The sequence below is a fragment of the Limanda limanda genome, chromosome 21 (assembly GCF_963576545.1).
Source record: "Limanda limanda chromosome 21, fLimLim1.1, whole genome shotgun sequence".
Taxonomy (NCBI): domain Eukaryota; kingdom Metazoa; phylum Chordata; class Actinopteri; order Pleuronectiformes; family Pleuronectidae; genus Limanda; species Limanda limanda.
Window position 1 is genome coordinate 1,797,998 of NC_083656.1, and position 18,502 is coordinate 1,816,499.

Here is an 18,502-nt window from a genome sequence, read left to right on the forward strand (position 1 = left end):
ACTTCTGAGGAGCAGTCACGTCGTCTATCTTTATTTAAACTCTCTGATTTAATCATTCAGATACTAAAAGAAAAGATGTTCAGAGTGATGTGGGTTTGGGTCATCTCAAGTTAGGGTGTATATAGCGCCCCCCTCAGGTCACTTTTACCCTTTCTACTGTAGCAACACACTGCAAGAAGAAATGTTGTTGTGAATTTTTTTATTGTTTGTATTTACAGTATTTACAATCGTTTCAGTCACAAATGTGTAGCTATAAAAATAACCTTTCACATACTGTATGATTAAGATAAATATAATACAAAAGAAAACACATCCGCACTTTGTCCTCGTATGACCCAGCGTCTCAAACCCTCAGAGACTTTCTCCATCAGACTCCAACCTCCTGTGGTTCAACAGCCTGAAGTGGAATCAGCTGAAGAGCAGAGAGAACCTGGGCCCTTCACTGCTGCAGCTGCTATTATATAATAATTAATGCTAATTAATGCACGGAAGACTTATTACATTCATCCTTGTCCGGGAAAAAAAAAGAACTAATACTAAGATAACTCTGTATCTTATCACTCAGTGGGAACACTGGTTACCATGGTTTTAAAGAAATGAAAAAATCACAAGGGCGAACAAACGTCCACACATAAATCTCTGGGTTTCTTCTGTCCTCTGTATATTTAGAGTTAGAGAATCTAAACGGGAAATCAATAAGTCCTGTTCTCAAACTGAAAGAACACGGTCTGGACTCAAGAGGGAAGAAAATCATGGAAATCACAAAAGCTAATTTTGTTCAGATCTACACTTCCCAGTCTCACAGTAGTGGAAACGTACCAACGTGCAACAAGAGGGATTCGTTTCAATAGTTCAAGTAGTTTCGATGAAGGAGCCTTTGGGTGAGTTTGCTACTTTAAGGCCTCGGAGACGTGAAGACAACAGGAAGTGGTTCTCGTTCAAATGCTCAACATCTGGTTTCAGTGTTTCCCTCAAACGTTTACACGTCAGAACATGTTAAATGTCTTAAGATGGGAAAACTTAAACCAGCTTCTGCTACTCGTCATCAGTCCACTCATATTCACACCGTTCTTTACTCCCATTGCATGCTGGGTGCTGCCGCTACACACACACACACACACACACACACACACACAAACACTGCTGATGCATAAAAAGTGACTTGTAGCAACATCGGAGCTGCACCTCCGAAGCCTCAGTGGTGACGAGTGTTAGTATCTGTTTCCTATTTGTCTATTTTCTCATGAAGAAGCAGCAGAACGACAGAGACTGAAAACAAGGAGAACGAGCTAAAGGCTAAAAGCAAAGCGCCCCCTCCTGGCTCAGCAGAGCGATGACACGAGACTGGGGAGACTCTTGCAGCACCGGGACACTTTCACTTGGCCACCTTGTAGGTGCTCAGGTCCAGGGGCTCCTTGCTGGGGATGCACCAGTCGTCCGCCTCCTGGCTCACCTTGTAGTTCTTCAGAGCGGTTTTGTTGTAGACAGGCAGCCTCTCGATGGAGTCAGTGGACAGAGCCTGGAGCGAGAAGAACATCTGGTTTGTTTGTGTCAGATTACACAAACACAACTGAAGGAAAGAACTACTGAATCTATTCCCATTAGATTTTAAGAAAGCTGGGAACTGACACGATGAAGAACACATTGAATTTTGGAGCAGATCTGGATAAATGTGCAGATCCTGGATCCACAAGGGAAATTTGTGTTTGATGAGATTATTTTGACAATAACTAGGATATATATGTGAACTAAGACATTTCCCCTTGTGCCTCCTGCATGTGTTTTGTTAGGCCACATATTTCTCCCTGTTTATTTATTTTGTCATGTGCTTGTTGTGTTTATGTTGTCAGGTCATGTGCTTTCTGTCATTGTCCGGAGACTCCGCCCTCTGCTGCTTCCCGGCCTTTTTCTCCCTCACCTGTTCCCTATCATCACCCTGATTGTTTGCCTGATTTGTTCACCTGTGTCTTGTCTTTATTCCACCTTCTATATAAATCCAGTCTTTCTGTAGTCCCCTGTCGGATTGTCATCGTCAGGATTCTGCATTTTTATAGCTCTGTTTGCCTGGTATGGTATTGGACTACATTTTGAAATACATAAATCGAAGTGTTTTCTGCACCTTGGTCTGCGATCCAGTCCTTACTGTGAGAAAGCCTAACAATATAGGAATATATAGATAATGAACTGGTCAATATTTAACATTTCAGGCCCATTTCTTCTCCCTGCTCTGTGCTGCAGACTCTCAATCTCCTGGCGTCCGGTCTCAGCTTCATGCACCATCCCCATCGCTCACCTTCAGGTAGATGACAGCGTCGGTGCCGTGGCCCTCCATGGAGTAGAGCTGCAGGTCGCCCTGGAAGTACTTGGCGTAGAGTCGAGAGATGGGCAGGCCGTAGCCGAAGCCAGCCTGCAACAGAGCGGGCGGAGCGAGGGTTTAGGAGGGTGTTCATCTGTGTTTCAGTGAATCCAAGAGTACGAACGAGTTAATGAATTCAACCCTGGATGGTTTCTTGGGTCTGTACTCACCAGAGGAGGCCGCGTGTACTCTCCTATCTGTGGAGCGGGAGCGGTGGAGTACATGTAGCTGAAGAGGTTCTCCATCCTACGAAACGGGACGCCGCCCCCCTTGTCGCTCACCTACACACAGGGACACAAGTAGAGACAGAGACAGGGAGACAAGTAGAGACAGAGACAGGGACACAGGTGAGGGTGATGTCGGCAGACGAGTGTCACAAACATCTGGATTTCTGTTTGTTTACTTCGCCTCTCGTCGTAGTGAAGGAGCGAGAGGAGCGGAGAGGAACGTTTTATCTTATGGACGTTTACGACCTGCAGCTGACACAGAGCGACATATCCTCAGGATCATGAGATTTTAGGTTTCCTGGTTCTGGAACTGTTTTCCTTTCCTTTCCCTGTGCAGTGTGTGCTTCTGTCTGGGCGTGAACACCTGAGCTCAGTTCATAAGGACCGGTTGGATTACCACGTTCTTGCCAAAATGCCAGAAGGCTCCCCCACACTAGAGCTCTTCACGGGTCAGAATGTCTCCCTGAACCCGGAAAGACCCAGAGATGTGGAAACCCAAACCCGACCCGGAAAAACCTGGAGAGATTCAGTAGCTTTTTGGTGAAAAGTCACTTCCTTCAGTCTGTACTTGTTGTTGTGGCAACACAGGAGCATTATAACTGAGGCTCTGTGAATATGACGGTTCACGGCTCATGCAGCTAATCTCATCAGAGCTCAGTAGATTTGCTCGCCAGGCGGCACGCTGCCTAATCGAGGGTCAAGTCGTTGCATAACAGGTTTAGAGAAAACGATTTGGGAGCCAGTGAGAAAAAGGGCGGTGCCTCGTAAACAAAGACTCAACTGATCTGAGACCTGTGCAGGGAGGTCACTGTAGAATATTAACCCGGGTGAAAGCGTGTTATGGTTACAGTCGTCCCTGGACTCGTTAAACAGATCATAAAAACAAAGACACCTTTCACGTTCACTCCTGCAGACGGGGTTAAATCTGCTTTTAGTGTGTGGACATTATGGGAGGAAACAGACACAGACAGCAGCTGTAGAGACTCAGACAGAGAACAGGTCCCGGATGTTTGTTCACTTGTTAAATTGAGGCTCTAAACCTAAAGGGTCTCGTTGCTGCTCGGTTCCTTCCAGGGATTTTTGTGATGGTTTTTTTGAAGCTCGCTGAAAAATCCTAATGCACCAAAAATAGCCACAGCGTTACTCATCCACTTCCAGCAGCTGTGTTGTAATGCACAACCCACCTTGATCGACATGTCCTCTCCTCCCAGAGACACCATGACTTGAATGGGCGGGAGGTTGTTGCTGCTCTCGTGGGTCTCGATGGTAGCTCTCATAGCATTCTGCAGGAAATTGGACGCGTCACGTGATTAGTCTCATTTTAAAGCAGTGTTAGAAAATGATTCATGATGAATTATTACAATTAGAGTTGTATTTTGTACCTTGAAGAGCTCAAACAGCATGTGATAGAGGTGAGAGGGCACGTACACGATGTTAATCGAGTGGTTCTTCTTCTTATCTGCAGAAACAAAGCAGCGTTTCCTTCATTTCATCCACTTCATTTAAAATACATTATCCCTTTTTCCATCCGTGGCAATTATTCTGCTTTGTGAGGACTGAGAGGAACGGGCCTGTGTGTCAATATTGTCTGATGCAGTCAGCCGGGCCCACTAACCCATTACTTCAGCTTCAGTGCTATAATTAGAGGCCCATCAGGTCCATCTGGCTGATTTCCTTACAATCGCTCTGCATGTGCACACAGGGGGCGTCGCTCCTTTATCTAAAAAACCTCACCAGTGGACTTTTGCACCACGGAATACTTTGGATTTACAGTAAAAAAGGGAGTTAGTGTTTACTCTTACTGTTCATCTCCTGCAGAATCAGATCGGGGGAGCAGAGATAGTACTGTTCACACAGCATCTTGGCACTGTGGAAGGCGTCTGATGAAAAGCAGCGAGATCAGAAATCAGGATTAGAACATTAAAAGAACATGAAAAGGCAACATATCGTGTTAAATCAATGCAAAAAAAAAAAACGGGACTAATCCTTGGTTAATCTTCAATCTAGAGACAACAGCAATTATCACCTCATAATTCACCCAAACTCTTCAGCTCCAAACATAATTCATATTTACCCTGGACGACGTCCTCGACCCGGCAGAGAGGGTCGATGCTGCCGATGGTGTTGGGGTGGACGGGGTTGGTGGTGCCGTCGAAGATGAGAGCTGCAGAGAGAAAAGTCTTCACGTTAAAAACAGGACACGGTGAGTCATCTGTAATTAATGGAACATCTAAAGAGCAAGTTTAGAGAGAGTTGCAACAGGACATCAATAATTTGTAAGATGTTCTATCATGTATAATAAACATTCAATGACAACTTGTGATACTTTTCAATATTTGATAGTGACACGTTTCTGCTCACATAGGAAGTACTGAATGTAATATATATACTACAGTTATAACAGATACTACTCTACATTGGGAATAAAACATATTTTACTCAGCCTGGGAGGAAATAACAAACCTGGCTCTATAGTTAATGAAACATCGATGTTTCCCTTCATGCAACAGTCGCTGTGAAACACGACAACATCACAACAATGACGACACGTCTACGAGCTCACGACTCACTATCATCAGACAAATGTTCATCTGTTCAGCAACCGGATCAAAGAATGTCAGAGATAAACGGAAATGGATGAAAAAACAAACAAATGACATCACGTTGATTGTGATGGTTTGATGGTTTCAGTGTCTTGCTCAAGGACACGTTGACAGAGAGAGGATTGAACCACTGACCTCCAAAGCTCTGTTATCTTATCACTATGACAACCCAGGTGACACATAAACTAACTGACAACTGGAAGGAGGAAGAAGAAAGTTTATGTCCCTCTAATAATTCTGTAGTGAAGGTTGTACAGATATTTAGTACTTTTGCAGTAGTATTTCCTCACTTGCTGTATTATTTAAATATAAATATTATAGTTCAAAACCCAACTGGTGTCTAACATCAAGAAAATAAATGGCTAGTGATTTAAAAGATTATTTGGAACCGGGAAACAATATAGTGGATTATGGAACTAGACGGTGAGTGACTCACTGTGCTGGTTGATGAGCATGCGGATGGAGATGCGGCTCATGTAGAATCGGTCAAGGAAGTACTGGATGTTCTGGTTGGTCACTAGGTCCTGGGAGAAGGCCTCTTTGTACTCGATGATGCCCTGGGCCATGGTGGGCACCACGTCGTTGTGTCGGTTCCTGATGGTCACCAAGGCGTCGACAAACCTGGGGAGGATGAACGTGACGCGGTTCAGGTGTCAGGGGAAACTCACTTCTGTCCCAATCGAAGGGAGGGGGTGGAAAAACCTAAGTCTTATACGAGCTCAGAGCTAAAAAACATCCGCTCGAGTTGTTGTGTCTCTTTAAGACATGAAAGCTAATCACAGATCAGCAGGTCGGAATATAAGAGACATGAGAAACTTACTCTCCCAGGACTTTGTGGTCGTCAGGATTCTTGTCGAGGAATTCAAGGATCTCCATTAAGCTCTGGATGTACCTGACGAATCATAACAAACACACACATACGCACAAACACACAAATTAACATGTGTTATAAATGTGAGACAGTGTTAGGAATTTCAAACTTTTAACTATAGGTTGTGTCTGACAGAATTCCTAACAATAAAGATAGAAGTAATTTAGTAAGACATTATGCCTTGTACAAAGGATTTAATAATAACCTTTTCCTTCCTAATGTTTAATCTACATTTGAATGTCTGTACAAACAGAACGTACAGCCGATATAGCAGAAATAATCATCTTTTCATTCTCAGAATGAGGAAAAAGTCTCCCACTTAAAAAGACCCGAGTTAAAATTCAGCCAGGCGCCCATCGGAAAATAGCTCCGCGACGGCGGTTGATGGGTGAGTTGGCGTGAAGACGCACACTGTAAAACAAAAAGCCTGACCTCCAGGTTGGTGTGTGAGTATTAGCTACGAATTTAACTCAAATTCGGTCTCCCACCTAAAAAGAGGGAAAAGGAAAGACCTAACATTTGGATTAGAATCAGACGAAGAAAAAGGTATAAATGTTGATTGGCAGAGTTATGCCAGGTCCTACCAGGGATGGAGGTCAGGTGCCACCGGTGGATGTTTTTGAGATTGAAATGTCGAGTTATAGGAAGGTTTTAACTGCTCTTACTGTAGCTCTCTCCAATCAGGTCACCAGGGCCCTGGCGACTGATCCGGAGGAAGCTGCAGAACCGAAGGTAAAACTTGGTGACTGGGTAAGAGTCAAGGTTCACAAGAGAAAGTGGTCAGAACCCAGGTGGACTGGACCGTACGAAGTGAAGGAGGTTACTTCACACTCGGCCCAGGTTAAAGGTAAATCAGGCGCACCTTGGCACCACCTGACACATTGTACCCCAGCACCTTCACCTTCCCGCCCATTGGCTGAAATAAGAACTGATTTGAATAATGCAACAGGAGCTTTACAAACCAGAGACACCATTGTTTCAATTAGGCACAAATAACGGAAGGCTGTTACGAATAAGGATTTGAAAGAGGAAATTACTTATATAAAAACTATTATACTACTATTGATTATATAATATAGAGAGGATGTGAAGTAACTAGTATGAATGGAAGTGTGTGGCTGTTGGACTGAGTGACTGGTAGAAAACGTTGGGGCGCGGCCCGCTGAATCTCAAAAGAGGGAGTCCGGTCTCTGCCCGAAATTAAAAAAAAAAAAAAACAAGGCAGAGAGCACGCTTGGCTGTGAATGTTCGTGCGTCTGTGTAAAGGCAGAGAACTCCAAGATGTGTGTGTCTGTGGGAGAGAGAGGAGGAGATAAGAAGACTCAAGGTCACTTGGCTGACTGAAGACACAGAAAAAACTGACGGAGCGTCACTCAAATGGCAGAGGTCTATAATCCTCACACTAATGCGTGGTCTAACATCACTATGCCAGACTTCCCCCGCAGCGGAGCAAGCTCCTGTGTTGTGACCGGAATCTTCAACATGGCTAACTACACGTTATCTCGAGACTCACTGCCATATTAAATTTGCACGGAGTAACCGAGAATTCTGGGGACTCTGAGTAACACTTTCTGAGGTTTCTGGTATAACTATAGTATTTCCTTGTTTAAAACTAGACTTATATAGTCACATAAATACCAGTAAGTGAGAACTGGGTAAGATGAGCCACTTTTTACATTTGAAGGTTTTACTGCAAAACATTGAGTTTGGTTCTGCCAGAGGTTTCTTCCAGTTAATGAGGGAGTTTCTCTCTCCCCAGTCACCAAAGTGCTGCTCATTGTGGGAACTGTTGGGTTCTCTATAAAATATTTGAGGTCTTGATCTTCTTTGTAAAGTGTCTGTACAAATAAAATTGAATCAAATGAATTGTTTCAAACAAGAGTTACTATATATCCCTCGGGTGGTTGTGTACCCATGGAAATTAAATCAGGTTATTCAATTATTATGGTTTCAGAACAGTAACCCATCATATAAAGTTGGTGAAGGATTAAACTGTGACCTTTGTGTGACTTAAACTTAACATCAGTCAACAAGGTATTTGTGACAGAACATCAACCTGAACTTGTAACAGTGAAACAGAAAGAGTTTGTGTTAGTGTATGTATGCATATCTATGTATGTTTGTGTGTGCATGAGTGTATACATGGGGTTGCGTATGTGTGTAGTGAACAATGACCATTGGCTCAATTAACCCCCAAGTCACTGGTTCTGTTTCACACAGTAGCTCAGATCAACCTTTAGAAAACAAATGTATCGTTTCAGTCAACGGAAACGCTGTAGTGCTTTTATTTTGAAAAGGGTGTCGTACGGGAAGTGTGGCATATTGGACAGAAACAGATTGAAACTGCCAGAAGATCCTTTTCTCTGTATATTCTGCTATGAACTGTGCACTGAATGTGTAAAGAACATGAACACTAAAAGAAAATGAACAATAATTAGTTAAACAGCCTTTCCTCTGCTCCAGATGAGGACGTGTGTCCAGTCACCATCACAGGAGACAATAAGGAAGTATTAACACTTGTGAGACTAGTCTGATCGATGTCTTACAATATTATGACGTTTTGTCACGTTTTTCATGCCACAGGCCGATTTTATCATTTATTGGTGTATAACTTATTGATTGTGTCTTAAACTTCTATTTAAAGGAGGAATGATGTTTTATCTACTTGTAATTTGCTTCTATAAAAAGTTTATAAAAGTAAATGGTTTGTTCACAAAGTGTTTCCTTGAAAACTGAGACTGAAAATGTCACAAAACGTCCCCTCTCACAACGTTCAAGAATTCATATACTCACCAAAGTTTAATGTGTTTTTTTTTTTATTGGTCCATGTTCCATCAAGTTTTTGGGAAATCCGCTCTGTAGTTTTTGAGTAATCCCGCCGACAAACAAACCAACAGGCTTTGCCGAGGTTTTTCTAACATTGAAAAGACAGAGTGTAAAATGTATAGGGAGTGTCTATAACAAGACTCTGGTCACAGCCTGTCAGTCCAACAGGAAAATCCTCCTTCCAATCACATCACATCGGTTTTTCTATATAAAAAACACTGCAATTACCGACTCTTCATAAACTTGTGTTTTCTTATCCTCTGTTTCACAGCATAAGACCGGCTGCTTGGTCCCTCTTCCTCTCCTGAATCCACTCTGATGGTGAGATTCTTCTACTTTCCATATCAAATGCTAATCATTCAGTAATGTTTTTTCGTGATGTGTGATTACACACTGGGTTGTCAATGCTATTGACCGATAGTTCATTGGATTTGATAGATACTTCCCTGGTTTAACTCACCGCCTCTTTCCAACCAACCGGCAACTTCTCCAACCGTATTATACAAACATCACTACTTCTGTGATGCAACAGTACCTACGTGCTTTAGCATTGCACAACTGATTTCATCCTTCCCTGGAGATGTTAGCCCAGATCTTTCTATTGCTCTCCTCGATTTCTGGTATGGTCCCTTCTCTCAAGAATTCCAGGATGAGCTGATCTCCTCCTTGCCTATCATCTCCTGCCCTCCTCAGTCAAGTTATCAGAACTATGGATTTTAAGAAGTGCTTAGGCTATCATCTAGCTAACATGTTTCCTTTGACGTGACGCAGTTCAACAACCCTACGTCCCTTTACCTCAGAATTGCGGAATCCTTTCCTATGATCTCACAGCTGTTTGATACACAACTCTTTCATCCATATGACTTATTCAATCCCCTTGATGTTGGTTGCCTTCCGCAAATAAACCAAACAAATAAGAGGAAAGGAGAACACAAACCAGATACAAATTCAAATGAATTCCATCTTTTTGTTCAGTGGAGGCTGGAGAGAGAGCAATCCAATCTGCGATATTGAGGCGTACGATTTCTCTGCCGACCTTTGGATCAACCTCCCAGACAGGCTGGAGCACCTTCCCGCCCATTGGCTGAAATAAGAACTGATTTGAATAATGCAACAGGAGCTTTACAAACCAGAGGCACCATTGTTTCAATTGGGCACAAATAACAGAAGGCTGTTACGAATAAGGATTTGAAAGAGGAAATTACTTATATAAAAATTATCATACTACTATTGATTATATAATATAGAGAGGATGTGGAGTAACTAGTATGAATGGAAGTGTGTGGCTGTTGGAAAGGAGAGAGGAGGAGAGAAAAAGGAGGCAAGGTAAAAAAAAAACAACTGACTGAGTGACTGTGGTAGAAAACGTTGGGGCGCGGCCCGTTGAATCTCAAAAGAGGGAGTGCTGTCTCTGCCAGAAATTTTTTTAAAAAACGTGGCAGAGAGCACGCTTGACTGAATGTTCGTGCGTCTGTGTGCAGGGAGATAACGAGAGATGTGTGGGTGAGTAGGAGTGCTTGTGTGTGTGGAAACGAGAGAAAATGTCTCTCAAGGTCACCTGGCTGACTGAAGACACAGAAAAAAAAAAACTGACGGAACGACAAACTGACTGGAAAACAACTTTTTCCTAAACTAGAGGGGGTATATGCGCTTGCCATCTGATATATGTTGTATGTAAGGGTGGGAGGGGTAAATGTGTTTAGGACTTGCCAAAGAAAGATTAAGACTTGCACAGCAAGAGGATGAAAAGTGGGAGGGCCAGAAGCCTTACAGCTTACAACTGGGGTTAAGATCACAAAGAGGCTTGGTTGTTTGTTTCTATGTTGTTTGTTTGTTTGTTTTTTACTTTTGCTTCATTCAGAAATAAAGAATTCCAGAGGGAATTGTTAAAATTACACTTTTTGGCACAAATTTGTTCTTTCAGATATTTCCAATATATCTATTAGAGGAAAGGAGAAAGGTTTTGGCCTCAGGGATAATAGTAAAGACCATTTGAATACTTCACAAGTTATTAATTTGATTTGTAATATAACTTCAAGTATGAGTGATTAACCAAACCTCACAAAATCACATTAATGTGTCCTTTAAATGCCCATCTCTAAGTACAGTTAATGTGCAATGTTTTTTCTTTTCTTTTCTTTCTCTGTTTTTATTATTTTTGAGCCATTTACACCCTTACAAAAGTTTCATCCACAACTGTGGCTTTGTTACAATGAAGATGATAACAATGTTTTAGTTTTTTTTTAGTTACTGCTCTGATGCATGAGTCCAGTGAAGCTAGACAGAGCTGATCTGCTTTGCTTTGCTCAGGGTTTGAGGAGAAGAGAAAATTGATCTGTTCTCTTTGGAATATAAATTAAATTCCACACTTTCTTTTTCTTTTATCTTTATTTCACAAAAATGTATGTTGAAACAATAATCGATTATGTCTGAGGGCATGATCTGGCAACTGTTTAATATCAACTGAAAGATTAGGATTATTGTTTCAAAGGAGGGATTATTGATTGTGTTTTGTTGAAATGCTGTAATGCTGACTTTTATTTCTTAGAGCTGAAATTATTCATGTGCTTTTTATATCAGCCAATTCAATCATATCAGGAAAAATTCAAACTTAACTTTAAACTTAATTCTGTGCTGCCTAGAATTAGATATTTTTTTCAGTTTCACCTGCAGTTGCTTTTATTCCACATTCAAATCATCCATTTAAATTCAATAGTCAAGACATGTTAAATCTATTTACAGTTGGAATTTAAACTAGGAGTTTGATTCACCCCCAAGTAACTCTTGTTAGACTCTGGAGAGTCCTAAAATAAATAGTTTCACCATTGGGAAGACGAATAAATAAAAAATCCAGTTAAAGGTCAGAGGTCAAATACACTTTAACTCATAGCCTGTTTCATCTTAAATGAAATGCAGAAACCATAATACAAGGCCCTCTGGTTACACACTTATTTGAATGACATATCTATAATTATATTTAAAATTCATTTGGGACCCTTTAACTTTAAAACTAGGTTTTTATTTTTTGTTTTGCTTTATACGTTATCTTAACATCTTATGCTCTTGATTTGAAAGGTGTTGTTATGCTCCAATTATTGTTTTTATTTCATCATGAAGGAAATTGTGGCAGACTTACTTTTATTTAAATCGTTTTGACCTGTTTCAGCTGTCAACTCTGAAATGTTTGATTGAATCTCATGTTTCATACATTTGTCCTTTGTATGTGATTCCTGTTTTTTCACAGGACAGTTTGACGTCAAAGCTTCTGAATTATCGTGTTATGGAGCAGTGGAATGAATTTTGGAAAATGGTTTGAACACAAATACTCAAACACTGTCATGTCTGCTGCTTATGGAAATTCAACTTGTTTAATTTCTTATTTTTAATGTCCACTGATTTGGCCGACCACTCCTCAAAAGGTTTAGTGAAATAGTTGACTACCAAAAGAGGGTATGTATGTTTTGTTTGATTATTTAGTTTGTTTGTTTTTAATTATAAGCTTATAGAACCATTAATCTAAATTACGCATCGCAGTAAATTAATCATCTTTCTGTTTGTTTTCCTTTCAAACTCTGGGATCTGGGCATCATGTCTTCACAAACTCACTCCCATCCGGTGACAACTCCACCTCCTCCACCACGACCGACTACGCCCTGCACCTGGCTTGTTACAGTGCAAGCTTAAACACCTGGCCTGTTGGCAAGTATCAATTCCACGAAAGGATCTTTACAAGGCTAAGATCCAGATCATTGACTCTTAAAATTGGAAAAAGCCTCACTGACAATTGATGATAATTTTGTTCTGGGAGTAGATCTCCTACAACCATGTTAGGTCACACAGAAACGAATGGCCCTGGCCCCTTCTACTGGCAGGAAGGGTTATGTGTGTGCACTATGATGGGAAAATTGAAAGACATTTTTTCAAAAACCGCCCCTGGTGGCTGGGTGACCAGTGCCCTCTCCACCTCTACGTACCATGACATGACATGGTAGTAGACTCTGAAATTAAATCATCACCGAGGCTCTAAGGGAGGAAAACATGCCTCATGCCCCCAGCTGAGCTGATGCTGTGGAAGGTGATGGTGATGCTGAAGCTGAAGCTGAGGAAGCAGAGGACGAAGGAGATGAAGACGATGAGGATTGAGGACGGGTTTGCACTGGATGGGATAAAGGTTGAGGGAAACATGAAATTCCCAGTAAGTGGTCACACCCTTTAAGGGTGTGAAAAGAGGGTTTGTTAGGAATTTCAAACTTTTAACTATAGGTTGTGTCTGACAGAATTCTTAACAATACAGATAGAAGTAATTTAGTTAGACATTATGCCTTGTACAAATGATTTAATAACCTTTTCCTTCCTAATGTTTAATCTACGTTTGAATGTCTGTACAAACAGAACATATAGCCGATATAGCAGAAATAATCATCTTTTCATTCTCAGAATGGTCAGTCCCCCAGCTGTCTGATAAGTCTCGAGGTTGGACAGAGCGGCTCTGTTGACTTAATTTTGTATAAAGCTTTGGTTTTGAGGCTGCGAATGTTTACACATTCAGGTTTGTTTTGATGAAGCTGAAACATAATAATATTTTCTCCAATTGTAAACACCTTTGCCCCATATTGCATCTGTGGTTCAAGGACGTTCTTGAAGTAAAACTCGTTGCCTAGCAACTATAGCATCATTGGGAGTGTCTTCCTGTCAACTTCCGTATTCCAAAAGCCAGGAGGATGGACTACGCGTGCGCACTTCCGAGGAGGAGGAACGAAGATCTACTGTATAAAATGGACAGATGCCGGATGTCCATCGCGCTCTGATACACCTAATGTACTGGAAGCCCATTGTTTTTTTGCCGTAACCTGTTCATTGCTTCCTAAACAAATACTTGGATTTGAGCAAAACTGAGTTTGGCTCTACTTCTCTTAAAGGATAAAAGAACATGTTTTTTTTGACAACAGACAAAACTGGAATGTTATTAAAATTAAAAACAGTGGATTTTTTTTTTGTCAGGTTGAATTTCCCTCAGTAGAGCAGACTACAGTTGAAAACAACGACACGTGACAAGAAACTGGGGTAAAGTTCACAGCTAAGAACCCCTCCCCCCCACACTCACTCACACAGACACACACTCGCTCTCACACACAAAGACACACACACACACACACACACACACACACACAGGAGTCGTCCAACTCGGTCAGAGGCTGCCGTTGTAATTCAGAGCACGATGATGACGCAGTGGGAAAATAAAACGACCTCATTCCACGAAGATAAACAAGTCGGCAGCTGTCGACTCTGCAGCCAACAGGGGATCTGGACCTGGATCTGGATCTGGATCTGGATCTGGGCCCTGATACGGTTTTGTTCTCTTATTCATAAATCAGATAAATCAAACCCGTGACTCACCAGCTCTGAACCGTCTGCACCGACGAGGTCGTGAGAAGTTTGTCGGGCAAGAGGTTGATTTCCTTCATGATGTTGGAGAGACGCACAGGAAGCTCCTGTCTCAGGAAGACGAAGGACGTCTTCTCACAGGCGTTGATCGAGCCTGAGACAACACACACACACACACACACACACACACACACACACACACAGTGCTGATCAGTATTTATTGATAAGCTGGTTGGCTGAGGAGAATCCAGGTATCTGGGTTGAGGGAAACTGTGAAGAGATCTGTTTTTTGTATATATGTTAATTTAGATCTAATCAGAATAACGTAATCAATGAGAACAATGAGGAGTAGTTGAAGCTCTATGACTCTGTCGGACCCTGAGCCTCCGTCCTCACTGACCAGCTTCATCTGAAACGGCGTCTTAAACCGACCAAGGTCTTCATCAGGAGAGCGTTTCAGCTCCTTAGTGGTGAGCCGCTCATTTCCGATCAACCGGGGGTCTAATAAACCATTCACTTCCTGTGGGGAAGCTGGTTCCTAGTGTGGCTCCGCATGGAGTCCAACTGTGGTGAACTTTGACCCAGTTCCCATTGACCTAAAGTGTGACTGGGCCTTGAGACTCAATCAGGAAGTGAGCATCTTTTCCAAAGAGTCTAAACTGCAGCCGTGGAGTTTTCAAACTAAAACAAGGCCTGATGACGTTTCCAAAAAAGTGATGTCACAAATCAAAACACAGTCGTTCTGCTCGCACCGATTGTCTCTCGCCTTAAAACCTGCTGCCTGCTCCACTTAAAACATATTTGTTCACAAAACGTGAAAAGGGATCTGCCCCGGGCGACGGGTCCGAGGATTCTCACAAGTATGAAAACACGTCGGGACGGGCCGGGACGGAGACAGACGAGTAGGAGACATTCCAAACTCGCCATACAGGTTCTTACAGTGGAGCACGTGTCATACTGGACAGCGTGAGGACACTTATGAACTGTAAATAGCACGTGTCGGTCTGGAGATCGAGACACAGCATTCGTATTAGTGACACATTCTGGAATCAGCATTGATGTAGATTAACTTTTATACCTTAAAATGGACTAAACAAGCAGATTCAAGTTGTCAGCTGGGAAAGTGATGGACGGATTCACCATTTTCAGACATTTTCACCAAACTTTAAATTAAATTTTAGGTAGATTTTCACAAAAAACATATTACAAATGGCTGCAGCCCAAAATCATTATGTTATAGATAGATAGATAGATAGATAGATAGATAGATAGATAGATAGATAGATAGATAGATAGATAGATAGATAGATAGATAGATAGAAAGATAGATAGATAGATAGATAGATAGATAGATAGATAGATAGATAGATAGATAGATAGATAGATGGATAGATGGATAGATGGACAGATGGACAGATAGACAGATAGATAGATAGATAGATAGATAGATAGATAGATAGATAGATAGATAGATAGATAGATAGATAGATAGATAGATAGATAGATAGATAGATTACTTTATTCATCCCCGAAGGGAAATTAAGTCGTCATAGCAGCCGGTATATTTGAATACAATAAAATACAATACAATAGAATAAAATAAAAAATATTGAGGTAGAAAGAATAAAAACAGAAACACAAGATAAATAGGTAGATAAGGTGCAGTGGCAAGATGATGGTAATAGTACTGATGATATGATGGTAATGTTATTGTTAGACAGTATATAAAAATAGTATAGTATATATAGTATATATATATAACATAATATATATATGATAGTAATTATACCAATATAATAGCAGTATATAGCAATAATGGCAGCAACAGTATATATAATAATAATAGTAAATATAATAATAATAATAACATGTACACATGTATAAATATGTGTATATAGACTTATATATACAAAGAACATACAGAGAGTATGATATAATATATGATATATAGTAGAGGTATAAATATAAGTATTTGACTATACAATAGATAATATAATATACTATGAGTGTAAGAATATGTAGACAGAGTGTGCGAAAGACAATATTATTGTATAAGATGATATATAATATCAATATGTGTTTCTGCTCGTGAAGCTTCACTTGAGATGAGTTCCTCTGCAGAATGAGTTTGCTGACCTTTGACCTGAGAGCTGCAGCCTCACTGTTGTGATGCAGAAACTTGGACTCTGGGCAGAAAAGGTCTCTGGTTCGTCTCTGGTTCGACTCCACGGAGAAACAACAAAAAGACGAACCTGGATTGATCTGTCCAAAAAATCCAAGAGGATTCTCCCTACCCTGTCTAGTGCCCCTGAGCAAGGCACCTCACTCCCCCAACATCTGCTCCCCGGGCGCCGTACATGGCTGCTCACTGCTCTGTGTGTCCTGAACCAGATGGGTTAAAAGCTGAGGTTACATTTCCCTCCTTCCTTGCATGAGTGTGCTTCTGCATGTCTGTGCATGTGTTTGGGACAAATAAAAATGTATCTTAAATCTTAGATCTTAAAATCAGCTCTGCAGAGTCTCAGGGCCCAGAGGCTGCAGAGCTGATGCAACTCTCTGCAGAATGAACATCAGTCTACTGCTGCTGCTGCTGCTGCACACTCAGCTCTCATCCTCTGCACACATGCATTGGGACTCGAGCTGCAGCCACATGATCACCTCCCCTCTGACACACGCTGACCACCACAGGAGCAGGTCTGTACTCACCGAAGTCCAGGAACTGCTTCATGGACAGCGGGGACGGGGAGAACTTGGAGAAGCGCTCGATGTGCTGCGGGACACTCGCCAGAGCCGCGTTCTTCATGATGAACCGAACCAGCTTCATCCTGGCTGACGAAGAGGAGGAGGAGGAGGAGGAGGACACTGGTGGGACTGGTGGGACTGGTGAACGCTCGTCCCCGGTTCCACCGACTGACTGCTGGTCCAGCTGACACGGGCACGCGCCTCCGAGGGACCCGCGGGCACGCAGAAGCGCTCCAGCCAATCAGAAGCCCCGGTTGGGTTTATTTACGTTCGCAGCTGGCCAGTAGGAATCGCTGGGGGGCGGGGTTAGATAATGTCTCTGTGCAGCCACAGCCAATCAGGAAGCTGCTGCGTTTGTCTGTGATTGTGCAATAGTGTGATGTATTGATCACTTATCAAACAACCACCACGAATGTTATAGTTTTATAATGTTATATATAATAATAATATAATAATATAATAATATAATAATATAATAATCTAATAATATAATAATATAATAATATAATAATATAATAATATAATAATATAATAATATAATAATATAATAATATAATACTAGTTTATTTATACAGCTCTTTACTTCACAAAGCTAGAACTGCTACATTTACTTCTCATTTTATAAAATACTATTTTTATACAAATTAATGTTGTACACCATACCTGCGGATATACTTATTATAATTTGTTTTATTGTATAATGTGTGTATTTCTATATCTCATACACATTAACAAATACATCCTCATGCAATCAACGTGTACATTTCTCTACAAATATTATTTATATCTGTAGTGAAAGAAGTAAATTATATTTTATACATTATAAATGACATCATTGTGAAATAATATTACGATATAAAAAGTTATCATTACCGGGTTGGGGTGTTTAAAGCGTGTGCACAGCATCGCGCCTCAGATGCTGTTTATTTATATTAGTAAATTATTAAAGGTACGATATGTAATTTCAGCCACTAGGGGTCTCTCAATCAAGACAATCACAAAACAACTAGTGTGACAATGTTGTGAAGCAGCGTGGGATCATGTTGTCTTCATCACAAATACCAATAAAAAATCTATTCAATGGGATTAGGCAGTGGTGGGAAGTAACGAAGTAGAAATACTTTGTTACTGTACTTAAGTAGATTTTTCACATATCTGTACTTTACTTGAGTATTTCTTTTCCTGACGACTTTTTGCTTTTACTCGTTACATTTGAACAAAAATATGTGTACTTTCTACTTCTTACTTTCTCAAACTGGCTCGTTACTTGAGCAGCGGAGGTTGGCGCAGCTCTCTCTCTCTCTCTTTCTCTCTCTCTCTCTCTCTCTCTCTCATCTAGAGTTCAAAATTTGTAAAATTATACATTATATACATATTGTTGTTATAATTTTTCAGTCAGTTGAGATAAACCTTGAGGAGAAACATGTTGGGTTGTTTTGTGTCTGTATAGGACTACTATAAAAAGCACTTTGCATTTTTTATTTTGGTACTT

General features: G+C 41.1%; 1 protein-coding gene across 1 annotated transcript; it reads right to left on the reverse strand.

Moving 5' to 3' along the window:
- Nucleotides 1–200: 200 nt before the first annotated feature.
- On the reverse strand, nucleotides 201–17,139 carry pdk2a (pyruvate dehydrogenase kinase 2a). The gene is made up of 11 exons (XM_061094831.1): nucleotides 16,975–17,139; nucleotides 14,281–14,422; nucleotides 6,007–6,078; nucleotides 5,623–5,807; nucleotides 4,658–4,747; nucleotides 4,386–4,463; nucleotides 3,966–4,042; nucleotides 3,768–3,866; nucleotides 2,527–2,637; nucleotides 2,294–2,407; nucleotides 201–1,519 (listed from the first exon to the last, which is right to left on the reverse strand). Exons 1-11 carry the CDS (start codon nucleotides 17,090–17,092, stop codon nucleotides 1,376–1,378), a joined length of 1,230 nt encoding a protein of 409 aa, XP_060950814.1. The 5' UTR covers nucleotides 17,093–17,139; the 3' UTR covers nucleotides 201–1,375.
- Between the last annotated feature and the right edge of the window lie 1,363 nt (nucleotides 17,140–18,502).